Genomic DNA, 12,592 nt, shown 5'->3' with positions numbered 1-12,592 from the left:
AAATATTATTCACGAATTTCTCAATTTTCAATTTTCCATAAATTTCAGATTTTGTTCCTTGTTTCGTCAGTCTCTTTTTTCTTATTTTTCCAATTGATTTGTTTCTCAATTTGTTTATGAAATATTATAGATTTTATTTTCTAATTTTTTTACTCAAATTTTGTTTTTCATTTTGATTTATTGAGACAACTTTTTTTTATTTATTAGACGCTTTTAGATCATCTACTCTATGTTATTCACACTAGTCTCTTTACACATTCATCTTTTTTGTTACACTAAATGTTATTGATGACTTTTTACGGCAAGTGCACCGCTTTGTCAGAAGTAATAATTGTCCCTAAGGACGGATATCGATCCCACAAGGAACAATAAATTAAGTTAAATAATCGCTAAATATAGAACAAAACAATTAAAAATGTGTTGAAAGTGGTCATGTTGGCACTGATCAATAGTAAACAAACAAACAATTAGTTGCTTCTATCTATTTCACTCTCATGTATTTTGATTAGCATGTCAATATTAAATTCTTTGATTGAAATTGATGCCCGTATAAAAATCATTTATATTGATTCCTCGCATATAAAATATAAAATTCTTAAGAATGTTCCCTAACTATGGATCTCTCGCGTAATTATAAGAACAACTTAGAACGAAGCTCATACGTTAATGGCAATTAACATTTTAAGTCTTCTATCCCTAACACTCAAATATCTTAAGTATTGTTGTTTAGGTCCGAACCCTAAAAATACCTCTCGGTCAGATTTAAGATTCTCAATTTGTCACGGAAAGTTAAAAGTAAAACAACAATACCAATATATAATCAATCAAGAACTGAATATTAATATATAAGATATCACCTCAATCTCCCAATTAGCCACACGCATACTTCTACCACCTTCCATTCTCCCAATTGGGTTACTTACAATTCACTCTATGGTGTTTTCCTCTCAATATGGCACACTAGGGTTGAGCCTCTAGCCCTCTATTTATCCTAGTTTTCTAGGGCTAGGTTGCTTCTTTGCATCTTTTTTCATTCTGGGACCTTCCGGCTTTATTTTTTAGCTCAAATTATTATCCTTTATTCCAAATCTTCAATCTTCCCTATAAATCTGCAATTAACACCCCAAAGGGAATAATAAAATGCTCTTATTCAGATAAAGCTCATAAAAATGTAAAAAGGTATAAATTCATAAATTAGGGATTATTTTATATATAAATTAACAATAAATCCTCATAAGTGCCTATATTTTAATATGAAATATTACTGAAATTAAGCACTTATCAGTTATTGAGGTGCTTTCTTTATTTGAATTTTGACATATAAGTCATAGATCGTCTACTCCATGTAACCAATAAATCGTATAGTCAAACTTTCTACTCTTTGTAAATACAAAACTAATATTGAATCTGTCTAACTTAGATAAACATAGTGATTTGTAAGGAAATTTTGTATCATTTGATTCTTAATTTTGTGAGAAAATTGATTCTACCCTTAAATAATTTGATTAGTGACTCATTGAAGATTAATCATGTCACGGTCTAGTTTTTATTTTATTTTATTTTTTAATTATATATATATATATATTAAAAACACATTCATGTAAATATTTTGTAAGTTATTTATTAATTAATATTTTTAATTAGATAAGTTAAAATATTATTACGTGATCAATTATATCAGTCACCAAATTTGAAAAAAAATATCCTTAATTCAGTCACTTATAGTAACTACACTTTTAGTTATTAAAGTTAGTCATTATTTATTATTATTGTTTCTAGTAGTGGTCATAATTGGCAGAAATACATTTCACTAAAAAGGGCGAAATTCCTTTATAGACATTAATTATTAATTAATATAATATTATATTTCACGATATAATATTATATTATATTATATTATATATATATATATTATATATATACCCTCTATAATAGTGTAAAAAATATCTAAATTTGTTGAAAACTTATGTTCAATGCAAGACACATATTAGTTTATCTTTTTAGATTGTTATCTTCTGTTTTGTGTTTGTCTGTTAGGTAATTTTCTCACACACTCACTCTCACTCTTTTGCGTGTAAAGAAAACTTGAAGATGTTTTACCTTTTGAATTGATATTTAAACTTCGTATAGTCGTTTTTTTTTAATTTGTTTATCTATTTTATATGTAAAACGAAATTTAAATTTATTTTGATGAATATATGTAAAGAAAAGTTAAATAATTTTGAATCTATACATTTACAAACTTAACTGTACTACATAATTAAATCATAAAATTAATAATTACATTGAACTAAAGAACTATTTCTAAACGGATACATTTATATATTTGTTTTTCAAAATGTATATTGGCAATGATAAACTTTTAAATTATTAATTATAATTTAATAATTGTATTAATAATATTAGTTAATGAATAATTATTATTCATTATATAATTCCTTGAAGAGTGGTAGCAAACTAAGAACGTATGGTAAGATTTGATTTTGTTATGGCTTACGATTACCTAAAGTAGGTAACGTGTTGTACTCCTCATTATGGATTCCCTTCCATCAACACGCCATCAACCTTATACCATCTCCTTTGCTCTTTGCTTCAGTTTTTAAGCACTTGGCTCTATCATTTTCCTTCTATTAATTTCCCCTATTCATATATTTAACTAAAAAGTGTAAAAGCAACTACTTAGGTGAAGAAAAAGATAAAGTGGCAAAGTGGAGAGTGTGTCCACACACTGGACTTCACGGCATCTCTCAAAGAGTTTATGCTTTGCTTTGGCCTCCTTACCACCCAAACAAAACAACATGTAACACATCATAAATGTCGTCGTCTTCGTTCGTTATGCATAACCATGTTCCACTCACTCCTTACTATTTACTCTTATTTACACCTTACAACCCAAAGAAGTTTCCTCTCTTTTTATTTCTTTTTTCCTTTCCTTTTCTGTTTGTCTTTCCAGCTAAGTAATTTGCGCAAACAAAACCAGAGATGTATTATTGTGTGGAACAAAAGGTGGTAATAAGCAGAGAAGGCCACAAAAATCACCATGAAACCTCATCATCATCATTTCACCTTCTTTTTCATTCTATCATCATTCTCTCTACTCCCCACTTCCCAAGCTACCAACACAACCCAATTCCGCATTCTCAATGAAACAAGAAGGATTCTCCACCAGCCTTTCTTCCCGGAGCTCTCAGCTCCGCCGCCACTCACCCCACCGCCGCCTCCGCCACCGGATATTCCTTCTTCTCCCGACATTCCTTTCTTCAATGAGTATCCCGCGGGGCAGCCGCCGCCAGTGCAGAATCTTCCTCCCTCGACAACCTCTGGTGCCGTGATCGCGAACCCAACGGCGACGCAGCCCACAAAGCCGGCGAAGAAGGTGGCAATTGCGATCTCCGTGGGAATCGTGACGCTGGGAATGTTCTCCGCATTGGGCTTCTTCTTGTACAGGCACAGAGCAAAACACCCAGTGGAAACGCAGAAACTCGTTTCTCGGAGGCTTCCGGAAGATTCTCCGCGGGCCCCACCACCCTCGAGCTTCCTCTACATTGGGACGGTGGAGCCTGCCAGAACGTCGCTCACCGAACCCAACGGAACGAACACTATCACTTCTCCTTATCGAAAGCTTGATTCTATAAAGCTTAACTCCGATCACCGTTACCGCCCCAGTCCAGAGTTGCAGCCGCTGCCACCGCCTCACAAGCTGCCGGACGAAAGCCACTCGCCGCCGGCAGGTTTCTCCGACTCATCGTCTTCCGAGGAGGAATGCTGTGAGACAGCATTTCATTCGCCGCACGGCTCGTCGCTAAGCCGGGAAGAGAATTGTTTCACCCCTGTCTCGCGCCACAGTTGCCTTGCCGCCGCCATGCCAGCGACGGCGGCTGCTGCTCCGGTGGTTCCTTACTCGAAGAGAACTTCACCGAAATCCCGGTTCTCCGCTCCTTCGCCGGATATAAGAAACATGGTCTTACCGTCGATGAAGCATTCTCCGGCACCGGCACCGGCACCGGCACCGGCGCCATCAGCTTCAACCAAATATCAGCAAATAGAAAAATCAACTACTTTGGGTCCTTCTAGAAGACCAAAATTCTCATCGCCTCCCCCAGCACCGAATTTGACTCATCTCATTAAGCCTGCTCCTGCTCCTCCTCCTCCTCCCCCTCCCCCGCCGCCGCTGCCGCCGTCGCGGAATGGTTGGTCTCCGTCAATTAGTACATCTTCGTCCTCTGTGTCAAGGAAGCAGCGAGAGTCTTGGTCTCCAAATGAAGGAGGATCTTCTGCTAACAGTGTTAGTGTAAGGAAAGGTTGTTCTGAGGAAGTTGAGAAAAGACATGCAGGTGATGACGTGGATGGAGTGAAACCCAAGTTGAAGGCTCTGCATTGGGATAAAGTTTGTGCTACTTCGGACCGTACCACTGTGTGGGATCAGTTAAAATCCAGCTCCTTTCAGTAAGTAAATTGAGATCAGTTATTAGTTACTGTGATTGTGTGGTGTGTGGATTAATGTTGGTTTGTTTGTGCTGTGTAGGTTAAATGAGGACATGATGGAGACCCTGTTTGGCTGCAAATCTACTGGTTCTGCTTTTAAAGAGAGTGTGACTAGAAGATCAGTTCTTCCGCCTGTTGAACTCGAGAATAGGGTGTTAGACCCCAAGAAATCCCAAAACATAGCTATACTACTAAGGGCACTTAACGTCACAAGAGATGAGGTGTGCGAAGCTCTTTTAGATGGTAAGTTTATTTCTTCATTTTTTCTTATTTCTGGACATCGATAGTAATCATACTTCAACTGCACCAAAAATCGGATATTTTGTTGCGTTGTGCAGCTTTTTGCTGGCCTGATCTCGATTGTTCTTGATTCACGGGTTTATGTGCACCTGCCAAAAAACAAACACACTGTACTTGCTCTTCTATCTGTTTTGAAAATATTAATTTTGTTAAATTATTTAATATAGGTTATTTTAGAGGATATAAAAACAAAGCAAAACTAGGTAACGGCAAATTTCAAAATGTAATATGAGATTCAGATCTAGTTCGTTAAACATACCATGATCTGGTCATTAACATCCGTATTAGTATTACCATGATCTGGTGTCATCACGGTGACTCTTTCTACACTTTTTACATGAGATAAATCTCATATTCATTATTTATAAACTCTTTTTATTTTCCCTTCTTTTTGAGGATTTTTTTTTTGAGGTTGATATTGCCGTTGGCATCTTAGTGGACCAGCCTAGTACGGTAACACTCTTCTCAACTACCCAGCTTTGCCTTTTTTAGCTGTAACGGTCAAACTTCCCTAAAAGCAGTGTCGTACCTGTTTCACGACCGTGATTGTGTCATCATAAAGACGGATCATTTTACTATTTATGTTCCACTCTTCTAACCCAAATATATTCTGTTCTTTATTTCCTGAGTATATTATTTCTCTATTGCTTCAGTCTCACTGTTCCTTTATTTTATCTGTTTCGGATAATTGGTGTCATCCAACTTGCATGGCATTACTAATTTCTAATCTGATACATGATATCAACTGAAGATAAACCAGCAACTCTCCCTTGTAGCTTCTTCACTAACCTTCTACATACTAAATCATTCAGTTTTCTTTTTCTTTTATCTACTCTTCCTTTTAATATAATGTTCGCTTGTTTCTTCTTTTTCATTTATGACCCAATCATTTTTTTAGTCTTAATTCATTACATTTATTACTAATTACATTTCTTTAATCTTCTTAATAGTTCATTATATTTATTATTAGTTACACCTCCTTAATCTCATAATTTATATTAAAATAGTTTAAATATGTTAGAAATATTATTAGATTCATCTATTAAATAAATTTAATTATGGTATATTAATCTTATGGGTTAGACAAAAGAAGTAACAGAAATATTACTGAGATCAGGTATAAGAAGATTAGGCGTAAGGAGTTGAAGCCAGAGTATTTATTTACAAACTACAATTTCTCTATTGTGAGTATTGTGCAGATGAACAATTGTTAATAATTAAGAACTGACCATTTTCCTAATTAGAAACAACGCCTTCATACGTATCACCGTCGTATGTCCTCTGTATGGGCTAAGAATAAAAAAACAGCAGATCTGCCATGTTCACTAATATAATATTGACAAACTTCAAAAGGAAGTCAATTACACTATATATAGGTAACAAAAATGCAAAATATTGTGAATTCAAATATCTGAAAACATATATTTCATCAACTAGCATCCTTGGTTATTTCCTGACATACATTAATGTTATCTTCAACCAATGTTTACACCTAGCAAACCTCATCTTAGGTGGTATCGTTTCTTGAATGACACAGGGAACCCTGAAGGTTTGGGAACTGAGCTATTGGAGACTCTAGTGAAGATGGCTCTAACAAAGGAGGAGGAAATAAAACTTAAAACTTATGATGGTGACCTATCAAGACTTGGTTCTGCAGAAAGATTTCTTAAAGCAGTGCTCGATATCCCTTTAGCTTTTAAAAGAATTGAAGCCATGCTGTACAGAGCTAATTTTGAAACAGAAGTTAACTACCTTAGGAAGTCCTTTCAGACACTGGAGGTCTGTCCCTTTCTATATTCAATGTCTTGCTTTCTATTGCATTTTGTTCTGCGTCGTTATAAACTAATCAATCAGCTGTTCACATTTATCAGGCAGCAAGTGAGGAATTAAAGAACAGTCGGTTATTCCTCAAACTTCTCGAAGCTGTTCTAAGGACAGGAAACAGAATGAATGTTGGCACTAACCGTGGTGATGCTAAATCTTTCAAACTGGACACACTTTTAAAACTGGTAGATATAAAGGGCACAGATGGGAAGACAACACTTCTCCACTTTGTGGTCCAAGAGATCATTAGATCTGAAGGAACAGGTGGTGAATCTGCAAATGAAAATGCTCAAAACCAAACAACTCGCCAATTCAACGAGGACGAGTTCAGAAAGAAAGGATTGCAGGTTGTGGCTGGACTGAGTAGAGACCTAGGTAATGTAAAAAAGGCAGCAGGAATGGACTCGAATGTGTTAAGAAGCTATGTCTCAAAGCTTGAAATTGGGCTTGATAAAGTGAGCTTAGTTTTGCAATGCAGAAAACCAGATATGTATGGAAATTTCTTTAACTCAACTGGGCTATTTCTGAAAGATGCTGAAGAGGAAATTGTTAGGATCAAGGCTGATGAGAGAAAGGCCTTGTTCCTTGTGAAAGAAGTTACAGACTACTTTCATGGTGATGCAGCAAAGGAAGAAGCACACCCTTTCAGAATTTTTATGATTGTGAGAGACTTTCTAAATAGTTTGGATCAAGTCTGTAAAGAAGTGGGAAGGATGCAGGATAGAACTGTGGTTGGTTCAGCTAGATCCTTCAGGATAGCCGCAAGTGCATCATTACCTGTTCTCAACAGGTACCATGCAAGACAAGATAGAAGTTCAGATGAGGAAAGCTTATCCCCCTAGTGCTGTGTATATGAAAGAAATGAGGGTGTCTTAGGATAACACTAAAACTAAAATGATTGTTTTTCCCAAATTTAAGTTAATTTCTCTATACGTATAAAACTCAACAGATTTGATTTCTACCAGTGCCTAGAGAATTCCATCCACAAGATTGAAGAACAAACAGTTAGGCAGGATGAGGAAGAGAATAAGCTGTTGACAGGATCTGTACCTTGCTTACCACATCCACTCAATTTCATTAGAACCCGAAATGAACATTAAATGGGAAGTGCTTTTGTTCAAGACATGCGTAGCTTTTGTTAGTTCAAATCAAGCCCACATCCCATAGTTATGATAGGTTTTATTATATTAGTTTCCCATACATATTCATACTACAGAATATGATCTTATTGAACAATTTTTTAATAATAAATAGCAGTTTTTTGCAAATCCTTTGTGTTTATGGTGGGAGAACTTGAATTCGGTTAGTTAATTCGTATTTGGTTTGGAGTAGTAATGCAGGAAGACTTTTGTATTCACTGAAAAGTAAAATACACTAAGGTGATCACCTACGTGGCGTCTTCTGTACAGTGGTTCAGGCCATAAACAGGAAGTTAATTATATATCCACACACACAAAGAGCAGATTCAGAATTTTCCTTTCATAAAAATCAATTAAAAGATGTTCAGGGAAGTTGAAAGGCTAGTCATTGATTCTCATAATTATTTCAATAAATGAAAATTATCTTGGAAAATAAATTTTTTATCACAAGTGATTCATGTTGTCACATTGTCAGCTACAGCAAGAAATACGCTGTATGTATGTAATATTTGGAAGCATTCTTTACAATCATATTCAATCTATAATAAAAAAGAGTCATCAGTATCCACTCTGCAAAATCGTCCATGTTTTCTAGCCTAAATTTGTACTAGCCTTGAAAAATAAACAACGGGTGCTAAATAAAATGGTTAAGAGGTTCTTTGAAAGTCACTTATACAAGACTAACTATATATAATGGCTACGAGACTCTACATTTCTACTTTTATTTGCTCAAACTCTGGTTCTTACCCAAGAAAACCTCAAGCAATACCAGACCTATTAGTGACTGTACAAGAGTAAGGAACCTCGAAGCCCTGTAACATAACAAATATGAAACTGTGTTTTAAAAACTGGATATCCCTTCATGCATGCTTCAGACGGGTATCTGCTTTAAGCGAACTGCTAGTGGCATGCCTAAGTATCCAACCCCTAAGCAGAAGATCCATTGTACCAGACTGAGAGGTGTTGTGTTGGCAAAGGTTCCCAAGTACTCAACTATTACGATTTGAAAGAAAACAGTGCAACCAAGGACAGCTATGAACACCTGATTATCCCATATGCCTTTGAAAACATCTATTTCCTCCATCTCACGTGAGTTTACCTCATTGAAAACCTGCACAACCAAACACCATATCTTGTTAGGCAAATATACCCTGCAAGCCAAACTGTAGTGAAACACAATTGAAATCTTTTCTCAGTTGTCAATTCATTATTTTCTCATGCATCTGCCTATGCAACATGTTAAGGTTCCATAAAAAAACATGTTAAGGTTACTAAAAGTCTTGAAGAGATCATTAGGTAATCAAGGATTAGGTTTCTATTAATTTCCAGAGACATATTCGAGTGTTAATATGTTTTTCTCGTAAATTAAAGAAACAATTAATGTGTCTCGCGAAAATTAGTGGAGATTATTGGCAGGTGTTGATCTAAACTTGCTAGTAAATTCTGTGAGGACGAGTGTTTAAGAAAGGATCACCTGACAGAATACAAATGTGTTGAAAATAAGGGTGTTTAAGACCACTTCAGCATTCGGGCCTCTCAGGAAAAAGACCCATTTACCTACTGCCTGAAGAAACCATATCACCACAAACTGATACAATGCTTGTCCTAAGATATTCCTCCACATCACATTGTTGATGAAGTCACCTCTCCTCCCAACTGGTGCACGCTTCATTAAATCGTCAGTTGGAGGTTCTGTTGCAAGAGCAAGTGCTCCCAGCGTGTCCATTATCATGTTCACCCACAAAAGTTGAACAGCTGTGAGGGGTGCACTGCCTAAAGACAAAATTCACGTAAAATCGTATGATAAAGAATATTTTTTTCAGCATAATTACTACTACACTTTCAACGGAATGAAGAATGATGAAAGGGTGCATGAAAGATAATTAAGAAATAATGTTTTAACCTGTCATGCATGCTGACGAGAAGTTCACTAGTAATGCAACCACATTTACAGTGAGCTGGAACTGTACGAACTTTTGAATATTTATGTAAACTGAACGTCCCCATTTGGCTACTGTCACTATTGTGGAGAAATTGTCATCCAGAATTATGACATCTGCACTTTCTTTTGCAACCTGCACACATCTCCTTGCTTTAGAAGATTGAGATTATTTTATCAAAATGAAGTGCATTAGAGTCACTATTCCCTTTCCTCTTCTTTTGATTTCAAATATTTGACCAGGAATAGATCATATTAGATTTTCACATAATATATTCATACGAAGAGACAAAAATGAAACAAATATTTTAAATATGATTCTCTCTTCACACGGGAATATCTCAAAGGAGATAGATACATTCCCTATTTAGCCAAGCTTATATATCATCGCAATTGATTCACCTCAGTTCCAGCAATTCCCATAGCAAGTCCAATGTCAGCTTCATGAAGGGCCGGGGCATCATTTGTTCCATCACCAGTTACAGCTACAACTTCATCGAACGTGGTACGTAGATGTTTCACTAGTGTATGCTTGTCTAGAGGTGATGATCGAGCCATAACCTTAGAAGAAAATTGAACACATCATATTATTTAATGCATCAACCATGTTAATCGTTGAGGATTGAATCAATCAGAGATGTTACTCATATAGCAAGTATATGAAGCACCTGAATTTTGGGAATCAGTTCAAACAATTCCTCCTGAGTCTTCTCTCTGAAGTCAGGACCCTCAATGGCTATGCCATCATCTGTTAAAATCCCACATTCCCTGGCTATGGCCTTCGCTGTATTAATATTGTCTCCCGTTACCATTCTGACCAGTATTCCAGCTGATCGACACATTTCAACTGATTCCTTTACGCCAGGACGAACAGGATCTTTGATACCAACAACTCCTATACAAGTGTAGCCAGTTGCAGGAATAGGGTCTTTATCTGAAAACCCATTTTCCAATTCAATATATGCAAGGCAAAGAGTTCTAAGTGCCTCACCAGCAAATTGGTTGATTGTACTAGTGAGATAATCACTCGATTCTTTATCAATGGAGACAACAACACCGTCTGAGTTTATAACCTTGTCACAAGCAGCCAGAATGATTTCGGAAGCACCTTTACAGTGAGCCCTTAAACCTCCTTCAGGGGTCTCCAAAGCCACACCCATTCTTTTCTTCTCGGAGTTGAATGGCTCAACTTTAACAATCTTACATGTTTGTCTCTCTGCATGAAAATCCCCACCGAGTGATAAACCAAACTCCAATAGTGCTGACTCTGTTGGAGTCCCCAAGATCTCACGCTTACCTTTCTTGTTAACCACAACCTCTCCTCCAGTGTTACTAAATATTGACTGAAGCAACATTTTCAAAGCAGACCCTGGGAGTTCAGAGGACAAATTACAATCATTACTCACTTCCTTGATATTCATACAAATGCATGTTTTCACCACAGTCATGCGGTTGGTTGTCAGTGTCCCAGTCTTGTCACTGCATATAGTTGTGGCTGATCCCATAGTTTCACAAGCTGCCAAATGCCTCACCAGGGCCTTGTCATTCATCATCTTCTTCATTGCAAATGCAAGGCTCAATGTCACAGCTAAGGGTAACCCCTCTGGAACAGCAACAACGACAATGGTAACTGCAATGGCAAAGAATTCCAACATCTCCATTGCATCATCCGCTGACCACCACCAGAATCTTCCCTCTTTGAGTTTGCGGCCCATGAGTCCTTTCACCAAAACTGCAAAGGTAACTACCGCAAAGAATAGTCCTATCTTCCCAATAATGGTTGCTACTCCATTAAGTTTAACTTGCAATGGGGTTTCATCATCTCCACCTTCACTCAGAGTTGCCATCAACTTGCCCCATTGAGTTCTCATCCCAACAGTTGTAACCAACATGGTGCAAGATCCATCTTGGACCTTGGTTCCAGATAGAAGAAAAGGGTTTTGGGAAGTCACCATCACTGGCTCACTCTCACCAGTTAAACTTGACTCATCAATCAACACAGAAAATCCTGAAACAAATAAGCCATCTGCGGGAACTTGGTCTCCAATGGCAAGATGCACAATGTCACCAGGAAGTAAATTATAGATTGACATTTTCTGCCTGTAACCGTTTCTTGTAACCTGAATGGAAATCTTTTTCTTCTCCTTGTCCAAGTCCTTGAATTGCAACGATTGGCGATAATCACTTGATGCTGTTACGAAGACAACGAGTAAGATACTTGCAACAATTCCAAGACCATCATGAGCACCTTTGGGCCATCCTTCCGTTAATATGCCAACTATCAGAGACACAAAAGCACACACCCCTAGGATCATGAGAGTCATGTCTTGTAAGGCTTCAACAACAAAAATCCAGAAGCTCCGAACTTCGCTTTCAGTGAATTTATTGATTCCAAAAAGCTCTTGTCTCCTGTGCCGTGATTCAGAATCACCGCTAAGCCCCGTGGTGGTTGATGTTGAAAGCTTTTCTGCAATGCCCGTTACTCCACCATGAAACTTAAGCTTCTTTACGTCGTGGCCTTCAACAATAGACCCCATTTCATCCGCACAGATTTGGAAACCGGCAGCTTTAACTTCTTCAGGCACAACATAATCGCTTGGTTGAACACCTGCCGGTATATATACGATCACAATTCACAGATAAGCAACTTGATTCTTTATCAGCATGCTTAATAATATCTATACAATAAAAAACTTTACACTATACAACCAATAAAAACCTGTAATGGTAAGTATGATTTTTAAATAATTATTATAAAAGTCAACAAACTCATGCATTAATTATAAAGAAATTTACCTTGGATAAATTGAAATGCCGCTTTGGAAACCAAAACAGCAACCCTTAGCTTCTCCTGCATTAAGGAGAGAATAAGCCTTTGAGAATCCGCACATGAAGAGGTCCCAAC

General features: G+C 36.9%; 2 protein-coding genes across 2 annotated transcripts; one reads left to right on the top strand and one right to left on the bottom strand.

The window, feature by feature from the left end:
* Window positions 1-2,705: 2,705 nt before the first annotated feature.
* On the top strand, window positions 2,706-7,877 carry LOC137808227 (formin-like protein 6). The gene is made up of 4 exons (XM_068609240.2): window positions 2,706-4,446; window positions 4,526-4,728; window positions 6,323-6,564; window positions 6,657-7,877. The coding sequence occupies exons 1-4, from the start codon at window positions 3,041-3,043 to the stop codon at window positions 7,449-7,451; spliced, it is 2,646 nt and encodes an 881-aa protein (XP_068465341.2). The 5' UTR covers window positions 2,706-3,040; the 3' UTR covers window positions 7,452-7,877.
* A 347-nt stretch (window positions 7,878-8,224) lies between these two features.
* On the bottom strand, window positions 8,225-12,303 carry LOC137808226 (calcium-transporting ATPase 2, plasma membrane-type). Its single transcript, XM_068609239.2, has 5 exons — window positions 10,356-12,303; window positions 10,090-10,248; window positions 9,652-9,823; window positions 9,223-9,521; window positions 8,225-8,859 (listed from the first exon to the last, which is right to left on the bottom strand). Exons 1-5 carry the CDS (start codon window positions 12,222-12,224, stop codon window positions 8,620-8,622), a joined length of 2,739 nt encoding a protein of 912 aa, XP_068465340.2. The 5' UTR covers window positions 12,225-12,303; the 3' UTR covers window positions 8,225-8,619.
* Between the last annotated feature and the right edge of the window lie 289 nt (window positions 12,304-12,592).

The sequence above is a fragment of the Phaseolus vulgaris genome, chromosome 3 (genome assembly GCF_051622355.1).
Source record: "Phaseolus vulgaris cultivar YP4 chromosome 3, ASM5162235v1, whole genome shotgun sequence".
NCBI lineage: Eukaryota > Viridiplantae > Streptophyta > Magnoliopsida > Fabales > Fabaceae > Phaseolus > Phaseolus vulgaris.
The sequence above is the reverse complement of the archived record's forward strand: the minus strand, read 5'-3'. Positions and strand labels throughout refer to the sequence as shown.

Bases quoted from the DNA above. Each gene is read 5' to 3' on its own strand.
- LOC137808227 (XM_068609240.2), top strand. From the start codon at position 3,041: ATGAAACCTCATCATCATCATTTCACCTTCTTTTTCATTCTATCATCA. The intron at 4,447-4,525 runs GTAAGTAAATTG...TGTGCTGTGTAG, and splicing joins TTAAAATCCAGCTCCTTTCA to GTTAAATGAGGACATGATGG. The intron at 4,729-6,322 runs GTAAGTTTATTT...TGAATGACACAG, and splicing joins GTGCGAAGCTCTTTTAGATG to GGAACCCTGAAGGTTTGGGA.
- LOC137808226 (XM_068609239.2), bottom strand. From the start codon at position 12,224: ATGGGGTCTATTGTTGAAGGCCACGACGTAAAGAAGCTTAAGTTTCAT. The intron at 9,824-10,089 runs GTGAATCAATTG...AGATGTGTGCAG, and splicing joins TGGGAATTGCTGGAACTGAG to GTTGCAAAAGAAAGTGCAGA. The intron at 8,860-9,222 runs GTGATCCTTTCT...TTGGTTGTGCAG, and splicing joins ACACATTTGTATTCTGTCAG to GTTTTCAATGAGGTAAACTC.